Below are 14,962 nucleotides of genomic sequence, written 5' to 3'. Positions count from 1 at the left end.
AGAGCCAGACATTTTAACACAAGTGCTTAAAGCTCTCATTGCTAGTTCCCGTCTCCTTAAGGCAAAGTGAAAGACAGACAAACAACTCCTGTAGAATTCTAAATCTTATAGCCATGCATAGCTACAGACTATTGTCCTCGGTCTGTTTTAAAGACACAAGTAAAAGGCATGTAAACACTTCCGCTGGAAATGTTGTTAATTTCCGCCTGCACTAATGAGTAGGTTCCATCCCCTATGTTCACACACGGGGTTGCATAGATGCAACTTGGAAATGGATTTTGCTTAAAGTATGCCAAAGGAATCCTGGTAATAAGAATAAACCATAATCTCTTGTAAGAACAGACCTGTCCTGAAAAATCTAGATGGATGGAAATTCTAATAAGTACTTTAGGAAACAGAGGGGAGCTGTGCGGTACATATGGATGTAATTCCCTTTATGCTCATGAGTAACTTTACACTGTCATAAAAACTAGAGATGGGAAAGACCCAATAAATTAGCTAATCCTGCCCTCCCAATCTTTTTGCCCACTCTGTCACTGTGGGATTGTTACATACAGTGTAAGATTAAATTCATTGCCTAATCAGGATGAAAGACCCCAGTCTAGCAAGGCACTTAAGCATGTATCTAACCTGAAGCACAAGAATTAGACCCAATGATTATATACATATTAAAAGTTAAGGCATGTGCTTAAGTACCTTGCTGAATCAAGGCCTGGATGTCATTAATGGTTGGGCTTCCACAGAGATCTTGAGTCTAATAAATCTCAGAGATAGGAAACTTCCTAGTATGGAGCTGTATTTTCCCTCTTCACACTAACACTCCTAGTTCTATGAGCCGAAGATAATACTTTGTTCTTAGTATCCAGGTGGTGCCCAATACCAGTCTAAATAGTTCTTTCTCCTCCTTGCTGTGTACAATATATCTTTCCAGTGTTTGTCGATGGTTATCTCCATGGTGATGATTGTTTGACAAAGCGGTACAAGTTTATTTCTTTTTTGTTGTGTGTTCCTCCATTCATGCCCTTTAAACCACCCACCTTTTTAAAGTGTCACCTGACCAGGCTTCTTCCCTGATAATGCCATTCCAGGAGCACAGCTGAGAGAGGTGATGTTCACAGGAATGAGGGGGAAATCCATGGTGGAGCCTGTTTGAGTCTTTGTATACAGTGCTTGGTATTCCAAAGTCAGGATTTGACACACCTTGGTATTACACTTCCTTTACTGCTTGTCTGCACGAACACTTAGTTTACAGCAAGTTGGGCTGTAAATCTCCTCCGCACTGGCCTGCTGTGCACTGAATGTCCATGTGCAGTCTGGTGCCAAATACTAAAAGTTCCCTAGTGCACTTTAATTTACTCCCCTTTCAAAACGGGGAAGATCAACACACATTTTGAGTGCATGGCCGCCTGGGCCACCTGGATGCTTAGTATGCAGGAGGCAAGTTTGGGAAAGAATTATGCCCCACTTGCTGCAAACCAAGCCTTTATGTAGACAAGCCCTTAGAGGAGGTGGTGCATTTGCATAGTAATGGCCAGTCAGGAAAGATTGACCTTTCTTTGATAGCTTCTCCTATAGGACCCTGCCCCCTTTCACTCCCTTGTCTGTTGTGTAACAAAAAGAATGAAGCTCAAATGCCTAAAACAAGCAAGTTTCCTTTTTTGTCTTTGTCCTAGATTGTCGCTAAGAAATACCACAACTATGAGTTCCCCACAGAGATGACGGGGCTGTGGCGATACCTGAAGAATGCCTATGCCAGGGATGAATTCACCAACACCTGTGCGGCGGACAAAGAAATTGAGCAAGCCTATGCAGACGTGGCCAAGCGGCTCAGCAAGCCTTAACTGACACCCGCAAGGGCTTAGTATCTCCGGGGGTTCCCAGTTCACAGACTCCTCTCCTTGTTGCCTTAGGATATATTCCTCATGATGTTTCTGGTTGGCATCCCCACAATTTCAGCTGTTAAAATACATTGGTTAGGGCCAGATCTGCCTCTCCCTAGGGAAAACATCAGGCAACAGTGGGGGGAGGGAAAGGAGGCTAAACAATCCTCTGGAATCTGAACCCATGAGCTGGATCAAGTATTATTATTAACGATCATCAGTATTTGAAACTCTTCACCTTTTTTCTGCAATATCAGCCACCTATTTTATCCGGAACTTTGAAAAACAAGCTATTTAGCTGAAAATTTCAAGTAGATGGGCTAGGAATATACTGAACTGGTTCTTCTTTGGCCCTTTTCAAGGACCCTTTTTTCTGATGTGATCTATCCAAAATATCTCTGCTGGTGAGAGCCTGGAGGTAGGAACAGGGTGTGTATGAAAGCAAAAAGTTTAACCAGAAGAGAAAAAATTTCCTTAGTGGGTCTCTTCAACAGCATCTGTTTTATCCGGGCTGGAGGTGGTTATTAAATGCTCATGACTGATGTGGCGCTAGTGAGGAAAGCATCAGTGAATATGTCAGACAGGCAGATGCTGCTTGGCATATGATTTGCTTATTTCCACTTCATCCAAAATCATAAAAGGAAAAGAGAGAGAGAGAATAACAATGAGAGATGAATTGGGAAGTTCTTGGAACAGCAGTGCTGATACCCCAAAGCCCACTCAATCAGTTGTTGGACGTACTGAGATTCTATAGTGATTGGGGCCATATAATTACCCCGTTATGTAGAAAGAATCCGCTAACTGCACCATTTTAGATACTCACCTTAATTCTGTACTTTCCAGCTCGTTTCCAGATTGGGAGCCAGGGGTAGGAGTGGAAATCAGTTGCCTTGTGTGACCCCAGACGGGGGCAGAAATACCCACTTGATTTCTGAGCTCGAAATGGGTCGCCTTCCAAAGTTCATCTCCCATTCTAGTGAGCAGGCTGGTCTGAAAGCCTTAAGGAGGATGGGCTAGAAGGGAGACTTGAAGCACTCCTAGCCAGAATGTTGGCATGTACGCTAGCACGAACCCTTGCCGGGTGGCTGTGTCCTGCTTGCTCCCTGCTTCTGTTTCAATGACCCTCCTAATGGTGCATTCGAACTGTTTTCCGACATGATTAGTTTGTGCTGTGGGCAGACTTTGTATACACAGGTCTGCTTCAAATTGATCTTCTGATTGGTGAACTGCTTTAAGAAATTAAGAATGACAGTTCTTTTGTGTGCAACGTAAAAGCTTGAGCTCACTTAGCGAGCTATAGACCAGGGAGAGGAAATCTCCCAGTCTAGTCAAATGTTGAGATTTAAAGCTTCACTTGCTGGCAAAAAGGTAAAATCATTGAACTCTATCACTCCTGGGCTTCACTCCTAATCAGACTCCTGCTGCTGTATGGAAATACAGTGACCTCCACAGGACTCCACGCTGGCAAACCCTTAAATAGGGGAACCCAGGATCAACCCTTTGTTTGCAATTAGAAATGGCCTGGAGACAGGCTATTAGGCCAGAATCTGCAGTCATACTGATGGTAGATCTAGGGTATGTCTACACAGCAGCATTATTTTGGAATAACTAACATTATTCCGAAATAACATAGTGTGCATCTACACTACAACCCTTTATTTCGAAATAATGTCAAGCTGGAGGACTTCTTACTCCGACTCCTATAACCCTCATTTCCCGAGGAGTAAGGGAAGTCACAGGAAGAGTGCCTTTTTTCGACTTCCTGCTGTGTAGACAGCACCAAAAGCCAAATTAAGCTATTTCAACTTCAGCTATGCAATTGACGTGGCTCAAGTTGAGTAGCTTAATTCAACTTTAGCTCTATTGAGTAGACATACCCCTAGAGTAATCCCATTGATGTTGAAGGAGTTACTCTGCATTTACATCAGCAGAGCAGATAACACAATCTTGTCCCTTGACTGATAACATTTATGGCTGGTGATAGTATTGCAGAGCAGTCAATTTGTTGTGAACTTTCCAAAACCTTGGAAGAAAGACCATGAACTCCCTAGTCTTCCCTCAGAACAGGCTATATTTAAACAAGCAAAGGATTATACACTCGGCAGTATTGCTGAGAAATCAACTGGCTCTGCGAGCACTAGCAACAGCCAGCAAAATCTAATGAGATTGGAAGAGTCCTCACATGCGGCTCATTAAAAATGTTTCTTCATAAAATAACCAGATTGGAATTATTTGTTGTTGTTTTTTTAAATTAAGATATTTAATTATTTATTTCAATTGATTAAATTCATTTTTCTTTCTTTCTTCTTAGCATATTGGTTGAGCTGACTCATTCTGTAAGACTATTATAACCAAGGCTCTGCAAATTTAGTGTGTAATGAACAATGGTTTTCTGTGTCTGTTTAATGGCTGTTTTGGATTTTTTTTCCACTATGGCTTGGCTACCAGAACTCCATTTGGCCAAGACTGAACTTTTCTCAATCATCATGGAACAGGTATTATTTTTTAATCAGAGGCTTTGTCTAATCAGAGTTATATGTGAACTGTGAATAAAGAAGTAGAAAGAGGATGTAGCCTGCTGTTCTATTCATATTTCACTTGGCTCCTTTAAGAAGTTTACACAGACAGTGGTTCTGAGGCAGGGGGAGGTGAACCAGTTCAGGAGATACACCCATTTCTGCTTTCCTGTGTGAAAATCCCCAAACCACAATTTGTTTTGGTTTCAGCAATTAAAAGACTAAATTTTATATGCTTAGTGAGTTTGATTCGGTTTTTCAACATTAAAATGAAAAATTTAAATAGGTTAAAATTGGAAAAATGTTTTCATCAACATTTTTCACACAGATTTTTTTTTTTAATCTTCTGATTAGTTAAATGTCAAACTTTTCAGGAGATTCAAATCTGGATCTGGATCGGATCTGAATTTTGCACTTCATACCTAACCCAGTAAGAGTTGATCCAAAACTCTGGATCCATACCCTCCTGAACTTTGCATGAGTTTGAAATTCAAATCCTCATTTTCAAGTCTGTAATTTGTGTACACCTTTGTGCTTCTTGGCTCAAAATACGGTGAGTAAAAAGAAGGAATGGAAATCCATACAGAAGATTGTGCTGCTAAGATTTCCAGCTCCCTCCTCTAGACCCAGAAGATTTAGATAAGCTTATTTTTACTATCACCAGTGAGATTTTAAAAAGCTCCAGAACTCCTCTACTTATGGCATTTTTGTGGCCTTCCATTGTATTTAGAAGTTTAAGTAGTTATGTGTTAATCCTGCAGGAGATTGTTTATCTACATTGGCAAAGTAACATTTTTTGAAAAGAATCTAAGTGACAAGACAGACAGAACAGATTTACAATAACTTTGTTCATAAATTTCTTGCAAGATGTAAAGAGAGACATGGTGCATAAGGGGAAGAAGCCAACAATATGGATTTAATCATCTACATTTCAGAAATGCAGACCAAATGTCTGTAAAGATGTCCATTTCATCCAACATTTCTTAGGTATTTGTTTCAAAGATATTAGTTCACTCAGTCCAATGCACCATTCATATTTGGAACCATGTTGATTCCTCTTTAATATTAATTTTGGGGCTGCTAGGAGAACTCAGTCAGTAAGTTTCTTATTTTCTGTTAAGATATTTGAGTTGCCAATAAGCCATCTTAGCAGTAAAGGTCAGAAGATAACAGCCAGGTCTACACTCAACCTGGCAGCTCAGCTTAAGGTTTGAAACTCAAACTTGGCACCATCCCCACAGTGGGAGGCTGATGGAAACAAATGCTCCTGTCACCTTCCCTTAGTCCTCACAAAAGGTGGAGTACCAGACACCGGCTGGGGCACCCTCTGAGTTTGATTTGGCAAGTCTTAACTAGACTCACTAAATCGAACTCTGGAAGATTGGTTGCAGCAGTAGCGATCTTCCTTTTAGTGTAGACAAGGCCTAAGAAAGTATCTGTTTCTAGGACACTTAACTTGAAGAAAAGAAATCTTCAGAGGATGTTGCTTTTGCAGAATAATGTACTTCAAAGCTCTATTTTGTTGCATATATGGCTACTGGATATCAGTCATGCCCCATGTTTGGATCAGCTTAAAGGTTAACTGGCAGGGAGAATGATATGCACAAATTAGAAGGAAGTTAGCCAAAGGGACTAATGCAAAGAAAGCTCCTTTTTTGATATGGCAAGATGAGAGGTGGCCATGCACTTTGTGGTAACTGTTCTGCTGAGCCACTTTTTAATCTTTTACACTCTTTGCTCCTCATATATTCCTGTCTCCATCTAGCTCTCCTTTATTTTCCATGCTTCTTAACAAAAACATGAAAGAAATAGGGACATACGCCTAGATCTCCAATGGTATGTAGGGCCCTCACTTCCATCACTGAAATCAATGGAAGTTAAGGAGACTAAATACTTTTGAGGTTCTGGATCATACGCACTAGAGAAACAAAAGACCTGGCCCCTCAACCTCAGTTTGGTCAGGACTTCTCTGCCCTTCCCATATTGCTAGGTTGGAGGTAGACCCCAGCTATATGGAAGAGAGGTTGGGGAGGTTACAGTATGGAAAAGAGGGTAAGGAAAATCTTGAGTGTCTAGATGTTAGAGCGTCCTCTCCATCTTCCGTGTCCTGGTATAGGACATGCCGTCTTTTAAAGTGATAGGACTCACTGGTCCAAAGGCTGGTTATTGCAGTTCTGCCTCTCTTAACCCACATCACCCCAAAATTGCAGTGAAAGCCAGAGGCAAGCAGTGGATGTTAGTAATGTCCCCTGCTTTATTGGATTATTGAAAAATTACATAGCATAAACCCCACATTGACAGAGTGATTTTACAGTCCTGTTACTCCCCAGCAGCTGATAAAACACATAACTTTTTTAAAAAACGAGTGGAACATTTGAAGAAAAGAAAATAAATTCCCCATTCTCTTTTATAGATGTATTTTTTAGGCATGGTGAAGTTTGAACTTGTTTATTATTCCTCTCCATATAATAATCCCTCCTGATACATTTTTATAGAAGAATTTGTTTTCTAGCAGGTCTTCTCCCTTTGCTGCATCTTTTCTGTCTTCATTAATGCTCACATCTGTGTTGATCTAATGGTGCCAGAAGAGACAGGAAATGATTAGACTTGTAGAGTAGCTGACAAAGCTAATTAATTTTTGGAAAAAATTAGTATTAAAGCCTTATTTTAAAATCCATATGTATTTCTCTTTATATGGTAGCCTAGAGACATTATAACCACAAGGACTCTATTCTATGGGCTACTTTGTGCCATTACACACAGCACTGAGCAAGGCGCACATATTCATCCTCATAGTAGCACCAGGAGGCACTGTGATCCCTCTGAGCCACAGTGATTCCTCTGTGTCCTTGCTCCAATAGGCTAGTAATTGACGAATGGCCTAGACCAGTAGCAAATTATAGCACACCACCTGTGCTACAGTGGCCACTTTTCGTCACATACGTGCAATGTGTCTCAGGTAGCATGTGACTAGGGTTCATCACCGCATTTGGTCTGCTGGTTGGATCATTAGCTTCCCCAAGGAGGGCACTGAAAAGCAGTGCAATCTGAATACTGATCCATGCCCCTGAGAGGACGGAAAAAGGTGGAACCAAGCCCCGGCTCATTCCCTGTCTCTTACCTCCTCTACAAAAATCTGAGATGTATCGGAGATTTTTTTAAATATGCAGAAAGTATTGTATGAACTCAATCGTATTTCTGAGACTTGGGATTTCATGCAGTCAGGCAACATGACAGGGCCAAAATCACACCCTGCCTCACTTAGTGCAGAGCTTTTTAAACTTTTAACCACTGAAGACAATGATACATTTTGGAGCCTCATCACCTCGGGACTATGATACTGTCATCATAATTCAGCACGTTGTGCCACCATATTATGTGATGTCTGATGGGGTGGCCGGACTCTTCTGTGAAGTGTCTTCTCAAGGATGACTCCATTAGCTATGCTCCTGATCAAGAGAGAGAGAGAAAGAAGGAGACAGAGATTCCAATGCCACTGTTCTTAAGCCAAATTCTCTAGCCATAGACTTCAGTGTGTGTGGCTTCTAGGACTAGACCATCACAACAGAGAATTATCCAGCAAAGAATTTAAGCACATTTTCTGCTTTAATCCTGTGAATAAGGCCTACTCCTGTATTTCAGTGCTTGGCTAGATTAGGGACACTTAACGATAGAAAAGTCCATACACTCTTCCTTTGACGTCCAATGGGCAGAATTCTTCAGAGCTGTTGCTGCAAATCCTCAGAAGTATTTAGGAGCCAAACTCCCATCTGGGCCTTCATCTTTAGAGAATAATGAAAATTTGAGCCAAACAGAAACAGCAGTGGTAGATGGCTTTCAGTAAAGTGATAAGCAAAACAAAGGGCCAAATTCTGGTTTCAATATAAGTGGAGAAACTCAATGACTCCTTTAGAAATTATTCTGCATTTCTACCAGAGAAAGTTAGAGCAGAGTTTGGACCAGGCTATGTTGATATCATTGCCTACGATGTAATGGGGTCATGGTCTAGAGGACCACACACTTTTTGATGTGTCCAACAGTATAATCAAGCCCTCATTATGTCTGGCTCATTCTTGTTATGAAGCAGCTTGTTTAAAAGAAAAGTAGGCAGGGTGTGGTTTTTGGTGGGGGAGAGGCAATCCAACCATGCTTTGTGGTTCTTCACATTGGGACTGTCAATTAGCACCTCAGGGTGGAAGCTGTTGACAGAATGCTGTCTGCCATTAAAACAGTAAAGTAGCAAAGTTTGGGGGTTGCAGGGAAAGGGTACTACAAGGCCCCCTAAAAGCAGTTCATTCGGTAGGATGCTAGCACCTGTGAATATCCTTCAACTCCCAAAGACACATTTGAGTTGAAAATAGATTGTTTTAACCTACATAGTGCATTGCTAATGGATGGTTTTTGTTGCTTCTGAACCATCCTTGTAGAATCACAGATTGTAAAGAAGTTTCAGAGAGGTAGCCATGTTAGTGTGTAACTTTAAAAACAATGAGTAGTCCTGCAGCACCTTAGTGAGTGTGTGTGTGTGTGTATTGCTAGCTTCTAAGGGTATGTCTAGACTACAGGGTTTTGTCGACAGAAGTTTTGTCGACAAAGCTTCTGTCGACAAAGAGCGTCTAGACTACAGCCAGTTCTGTTGACAAAGCAAGTCGCTTTGTCGACATAACAGTGTGGACGCAAAGGACAGTGTAGATGCAATAATGCCTTCTATCAACAGAACTCTGTCGACAAAAGGCGTTATTCCTCGTAGAATGAGGTTTACATACGTCGACAAAACTGCTGAGTTTTGTCGACGTTATGTCGACATAACTCAAAGGCAGTGTGGACGCAGGTATAGTTTTGTCGACAAAAGTCCACTTTTGTCGACAAAACCCTTTAGTCTAGACACACCCTAACAGCGCTCTCTCTCTCTATATATAGATATCTATAAACTTTTTTGGTGCTGCATTGCACTGTTGTTTGGAAACAAATAATAATTAAACAACAGTTACACATAGCCCCCGCCAGCAGCCAGTGCTCCTGCTCTGGTGAGGAGTAAGGGAAATTGATGGGAGCATTTGCTTCCATCGGCCTCCCACTTTAGAGAGGGTGCCAAGCTCGGCTTAAGGTTAGCCAACTCCAGCTATGTAGACTATGTAGCTGGAGTTGCGCACCTTAAGCCGAGCTTCCGGGTCTAGTATAGTAATTCCTTGGGGCAACAGAGGAATTACTTGCCATTCTGAGCCTTAGGGTGGGCATACAAGGGGCTACCTCCTGGCCTCTTTCAGGTACACTGACCTGCTCCTGGATGAATTGGAGACAGCTGTGAAACCCCTGCCACTGTGCCACATTAAAAAAGGGTTCAGAAATCATGTGATGCAGACTGGCCAGCAGTGAATCAGACCCGTTGGCCTAAACTACAGCCACTACAATGGTCTGACATCAGGAACCACAGCATAACAGTGCAGATTCTGAAGTGATTCAAACCAGCAGCTTTGTCACCAGGCATTTCTATTTATAACACCGCCACCACAGATCCATTTGATAATCACACTAAGGCACAACAGGCGCACACATTGTTCTGCCTAAATCTCATTTCTCGTGGGGGTGTTTTAAAGCAGTCAGCCTTTGGCCTCTTGCCTCACACCACATACACCCAAGGCGGGCAATTATGGCCCAACAATGCACACCCTGTTGGGTCTGAATGCAGAAAGCCGGTTGCGCTCCAGCGCTAACCTCCTGCTAAATGGATTTAAAATGTTCCCCTCTAAGTGCTGAGTCGCCATCCTCCCAAACTTGTTCTTTCCAATGTCATTTTGTGCCTAAGCCTTTGGTTTCAAACAAATGCGAGAGCGTGTGGCATTGTTTAATGCTGGCAACTGCTGGGTATTGCTGGCAGTAAAAAGAAAGGGGAAAAGTCTTTCACAGTGAAAAATCAACTGCTGTCACGTGCTGAATTTTCAGAGACTGTTAAGCCCTTCACAAAGAGGACTCTGTGGCTTTGGTGGCAAATCTTGAGCTAGAGAAAATACTCGTCACATCATCAATGTCAATGGAGTGATGACAGTTTGCATCAGCTACAGATTTGCCCTTATGGCACCTAGAGCCGATAGGATCCAGTATCTTCTGCCTTGAGTGTTTTCAATTCATGACTTCACAGCTCCAAATTTGATAAAAAAAAATCGGAATGCATCTGAAAGGTGAACATGAATGCCAGTAGACTCTAAGTAAATGCCTGAAACAGCTTAGAACTCTGAATCATTAAATAGCCTCCTATGAAGGGGACAAAATTATGGGATATTGAGAGGGGATCTGATGTGGAAGCAAGAGGTGTGGAGGGGGGGGGGTCCATGTTAATCTTTGTGTGGTTTCCCACATACACACTGCTGCTTAGCAGGTGAGGGTGGATGATGAGTGCCAGAGTAAAGGCAGAATTTGGGGACCTATGGGCTTCATATGAAAGCAAACCCACACTGCGATGCGGAGGAAGCTGTGGGTGCAAATTTAGGATTTCCAGTCTCTGCTGTGGGTCAATGTGACCCTAAAAACTGACCCATTGATCTTAAAAATTACAGACGTGTATTTAATATCAATAATTATCAGCTCAACACTTATCTGGCACTTTTACTGCTTCAAAGCACTGCACAAAACACAAAATCACTCATTAGAATGTACATTAAAATGTTTACTTACCTGTCAGGACCGAAGTTAGTGGGGATGAGTTTCTCTAGTCACGTTGTTAATATCAGAAATGTTTAAAGTTCTGACCAGAATGCAGCTAGTTCCACTATGGCATGTGCTACTCAGATCACTAACTCTTGCAGGAGAAATTCTAGAAGGAACTCAGACCTGGTCAGGCTTAAAAAATGTTTCTTTTGACCTTTAAAACATATTTCTGGTGGTTGACAAAGAATGGTAATCCTTTACCGTGGCAGCCTCCATGGATGTTTGAGTGAACAAGAAAGGTGGGATTGTCCCCTTAGCATATTTGTCATTTTCAGGTGACACAAGAATTCTGTTAATGTAAATTTTTTTATTTGACTGTAAACTTTTTGAGGCAGATACCGACTATTTATGCACAGCTCCTAGCACTACAAGAACCTGACTAGAGCTTATAACATCTGCTGAAATAGATATAATAAACAATACTTAAAAGAAAAGGTATTTCCCTGTAGTGTTATGATTGTATGACTACTCACTCAAACTTTGGATACAATTCGTGTCCTAATTTATATAACAGTGAGGATATTTTGCTATTGAAGAAGCAATTGGGCATTTATTTTTGTCACATTTTAAAGTTAAACAAATCTACTCATTGTTTCTTTCTAGAGCTTTGGATACAAGAGTGGAAATTTCTCATATAGCTTTAAAAACTGTATCTTTTGAATGAAGAAATACATCTGAACCATTGAAAATAATGTTTCCCTATCTTGATTAGCAGTCCATTGTTTGAATAAAATTGGTTTATTTTCTCATATTAAATAAATATCAATCTGCCTTCCTCTTCTTTAAATTGTTAATTCATTGTTTTAGCAGCCAAACTTTGCGCAGTTGTAAGAATGGGTATATTCCTATGATAAACTAGATTAGATGTAAACCCTGTGGCCAGAAACCATACAGAGAAGGGAGCTCACTATCGACAAATATTGGTGCATAGGGAAAAGAACACCATAGCTTCTTAACAACTCCAGGTGGACGGGAAGCCATAAAATGGAGTTCTCTGCTTCTGTTGATGAGGAAGAATTTGTATTACTCAGGCCTCATTTGCATGTGCATGTGACAGTGGGGGACATTATAGTTCAAACATGGTTGGGAAATGAGGGAACTAGAAAGCTACACCAACCGTGCCTGGGGTGAATAGTCACCCAGACCAAGACTACAGTGAGGTATTGAGGTCAGGCAGCACCCTAGCTGGGGACTGAACAAACCTTGGCTGTGTGTTGTAGGGTCTCTGGGCTGGAACCTGTGGTCAGGGCTGGCCTAGACTCCCCTATCCCACACTGGGGAAGTGGCGCTAGTCAGGCAGTGAATAGAAGACTGCCTGGCTCAGTGAAGGATTGATGGAGACTTTGAAGGACTGTACCCTAGAAAGCGGGGAATGTTGAGTGATCTGGCTAGAGGATGCTGAGGGTCCTGGAGAGAGAGGGGCTGCAGACTGCCCTGCGAACAGCATGTAACCAGCGGAAGGGGTGTTGGCCTTGTAGCACTAATCCTCAGAGTGGCCAGGAGGAGGTGCTGCCCCTGACGTGAGTGGGCACACCTGTCACAGGGCTTGACATAGGACAGGTCTTCCCTATAAATAGCTGAAGGGGAACAGGCAACAAGACCGAGGAAGCTGTGGCAAAGAAGAGCTGCCCTGGGTAGGAGTTTGTTTCCTTCAGGGGGACTCTGACTAGGATAAGGGTTTGAGTCTGAAAATCCCAGGCAGAGGCAGAGCTCCAGCTAGGAAGGATGGCTCCAGGCAGCGCTAGATCTCCAGGCGTGATAGAAGACTCCAGAGCTGAGGATGCACTTTGTTTTGAGCTGTTTGGCTACGTCTACACTGGCACCCTTTTCTGGAAATGCTTAAAACGGAACAGTTTTCTGTTATAAGTATTTCCGGAAAAAGCGCGTCTACATTGGCAGGATGCTTTTCCGGAAAAGCACTGTTTCCGGAAAAGCGTCCATGCCAATGTAGACGTGCTTTTCCGCAAAAAAGCCCCGATCGTCATTTTCGCAATCGGGGCTTTTTTGCGGAAAAGACTACTGTGCTGTCTACACTGGCCCTTTTCCGGAAAAGTTTTCCAGAAAAGGACTTTTGCCCGAATGGGAACAGAATAGTTTTTCTGGAAAAGCACTGATGATTTTACATTAGATCGTCAGTGCTTTTCCGGAAATTCAAGGGGCCAGTGTAGACAGCTGGCAAGTTATTCCGGAAAAGCGGCTGATTTTCTGGAATAAGTAGCCAGTGTAGACACAGCCATTCATTATTAAACCAGCCCCAGGCAGGAGTGGTGTCAGCCCATGAGAGAGACTGTGCCATTCTTAAGGGGAAAGAGAGAGGAGGCCAAGGCCTGGCACAAGGGCGATGTCTAGACTCCATGGCTCCGGCGACGGAGCCACGTAAAATAGTTTATTCGGCATAGGCAAAGAAGCGGGGATTTAAATAATCCCCACTTGATTAAAATAAAAATGGCCGATCCGGCACAGCAGGGCAGTCTAGATGCACTGCGGTCGACAAGGGAAGCCTTTGTTGACCACTCCGGAAAACCTCATTTCACGAGGCATAGTCTAGACATAGCCAAGGGGATGTTCAGATGGTACCTGTTACTCTCCTCCAGGGTACCCAGCATGGTTAATGACACTTCTGAGGTCCCCGAGTCAAGGTTATTTTGATTTTCACAAGGAACTCCCTAAATAACCAAACCTGGTTCTTTTTGCTGCTGACACCAGCTGACAGCAGGATTTTATTCATTTGCATGCTCTCATTCCCTTGTGGCTGGCTGGCTCTAGAGAGATGTTTCAAGGCTTGGGCCTGATTTTTCCAGTTTGGTTCCTGAATGCAGACACCACAATATTTATTTAGGCTTTTCTGGAATTGTCAGTGACTCCATGAGACTGCCCAGTGTCCAGCACCTCTGATAATGAGGCCATTTTTGGTTAAGGTAGCTGATGTCGCTTGTCTAGGGCCTGCTTCTCCTGTTCCCATTGACTTCTCTGATGCAGCAGCCAACCTGAAGCCAACAAGATGCACTTCTCCTTGACAGAGGAAGTGGAGTCCCTCTTTCCGTGGGGGGTTGCTCCCTGTTCTGGAAGACATGGAGCAAAAAAAAAGGCACAAACCTACTCCTCCATGCAAGTCACACATTCACCTAACTTGAATCCCATTCTCCCCACCTCTAATATCATCCATTCACAGACACTTACCTTCCTTCCTCCCCCCCCCCCCCCCCCCATCTCCCTCCTGTTCTGAAATGTGATTTGTCCTTTTCATATGTGTTCATTTTTTTAAATTGTATCCTTTGGTATATATGGTTGTGACTATTTTCTTCCACTATTTGATCTGAGGAAGTGGGTCTGGCCCACGAAAGCTCATCACCTAATAAACCATCTTGTTAGTCTTTAAAGTGCTACATTGTCCTGCATTTTGCTTCACCTAACTTGAACTGAGACACTAACAGATGAAAGGGAGCTATATTTTCACCCCTGGTCAAATAGCAGCATAAAGTATGTGTCTTAGCCACAGGCACAGTTTTGTTTTATGTCAGGTGCATGGTCCACACTGTCCCTTCATTTTGTCAGAAGCAGGATTTGCTGTGTCTCAACCATCCAAGACAGATGGCTATTCCATCTCCCGTGAGGGAGCTTAAAAATCACCTGTGAAGGAGCTTCCAAAACCTCCCTAGGCATTTGTTCCACTGTCCTACTCTTCGTACAGTTAGAAAACTTCCCCTGAGATCTGCTGTGCTGTAGTTTGAACCCATTGTCTTCTGTGTCAACAGAGAACAACCATCTTCTCCATTTTTTTATGGCAGCTTTTCAAGTATTTGAAGATTGCTATCAGGTCCTCCCTTAATTGCCTCTTTCCAAACTAAGCATACTCGGTTC

At 42.6% G+C, this 14,962-nt stretch overlaps 1 protein-coding gene across 2 annotated transcripts in view; it reads left to right on the top strand.

Annotated features, from left to right (window-relative positions):
- Nucleotides 1-4,447, top strand: part of CLIC5 (CLIC family member 5) — a 111,960-nt gene extending 107,513 nt beyond the window's left edge. For both annotated transcript variants that reach the window (XM_006120668.5, XM_006120670.5), the window contains exon 6: nucleotides 1,674-4,447. In XM_006120668.5, coding sequence (XP_006120730.1) covers nucleotides 1,674-1,841 — 168 coding nt within the window. In that variant the 3' untranslated portion in view covers nucleotides 1,842-4,447. The remainder of the gene's footprint in view (nucleotides 1-1,673) is intronic.
- The last annotated feature ends 10,515 nt before the right edge of the window (nucleotides 4,448-14,962 follow it).

This window comes from Pelodiscus sinensis, chromosome 3 (genome assembly GCF_052426305.1).
Source record: "Pelodiscus sinensis isolate ZL-2025 chromosome 3, ASM5242630v1, whole genome shotgun sequence".
NCBI lineage: Eukaryota > Metazoa > Chordata > Testudines > Trionychidae > Pelodiscus > Pelodiscus sinensis.
The sequence above is the reverse complement of the archived record's forward strand: the minus strand, read 5'-3'. Positions and strand labels throughout refer to the sequence as shown.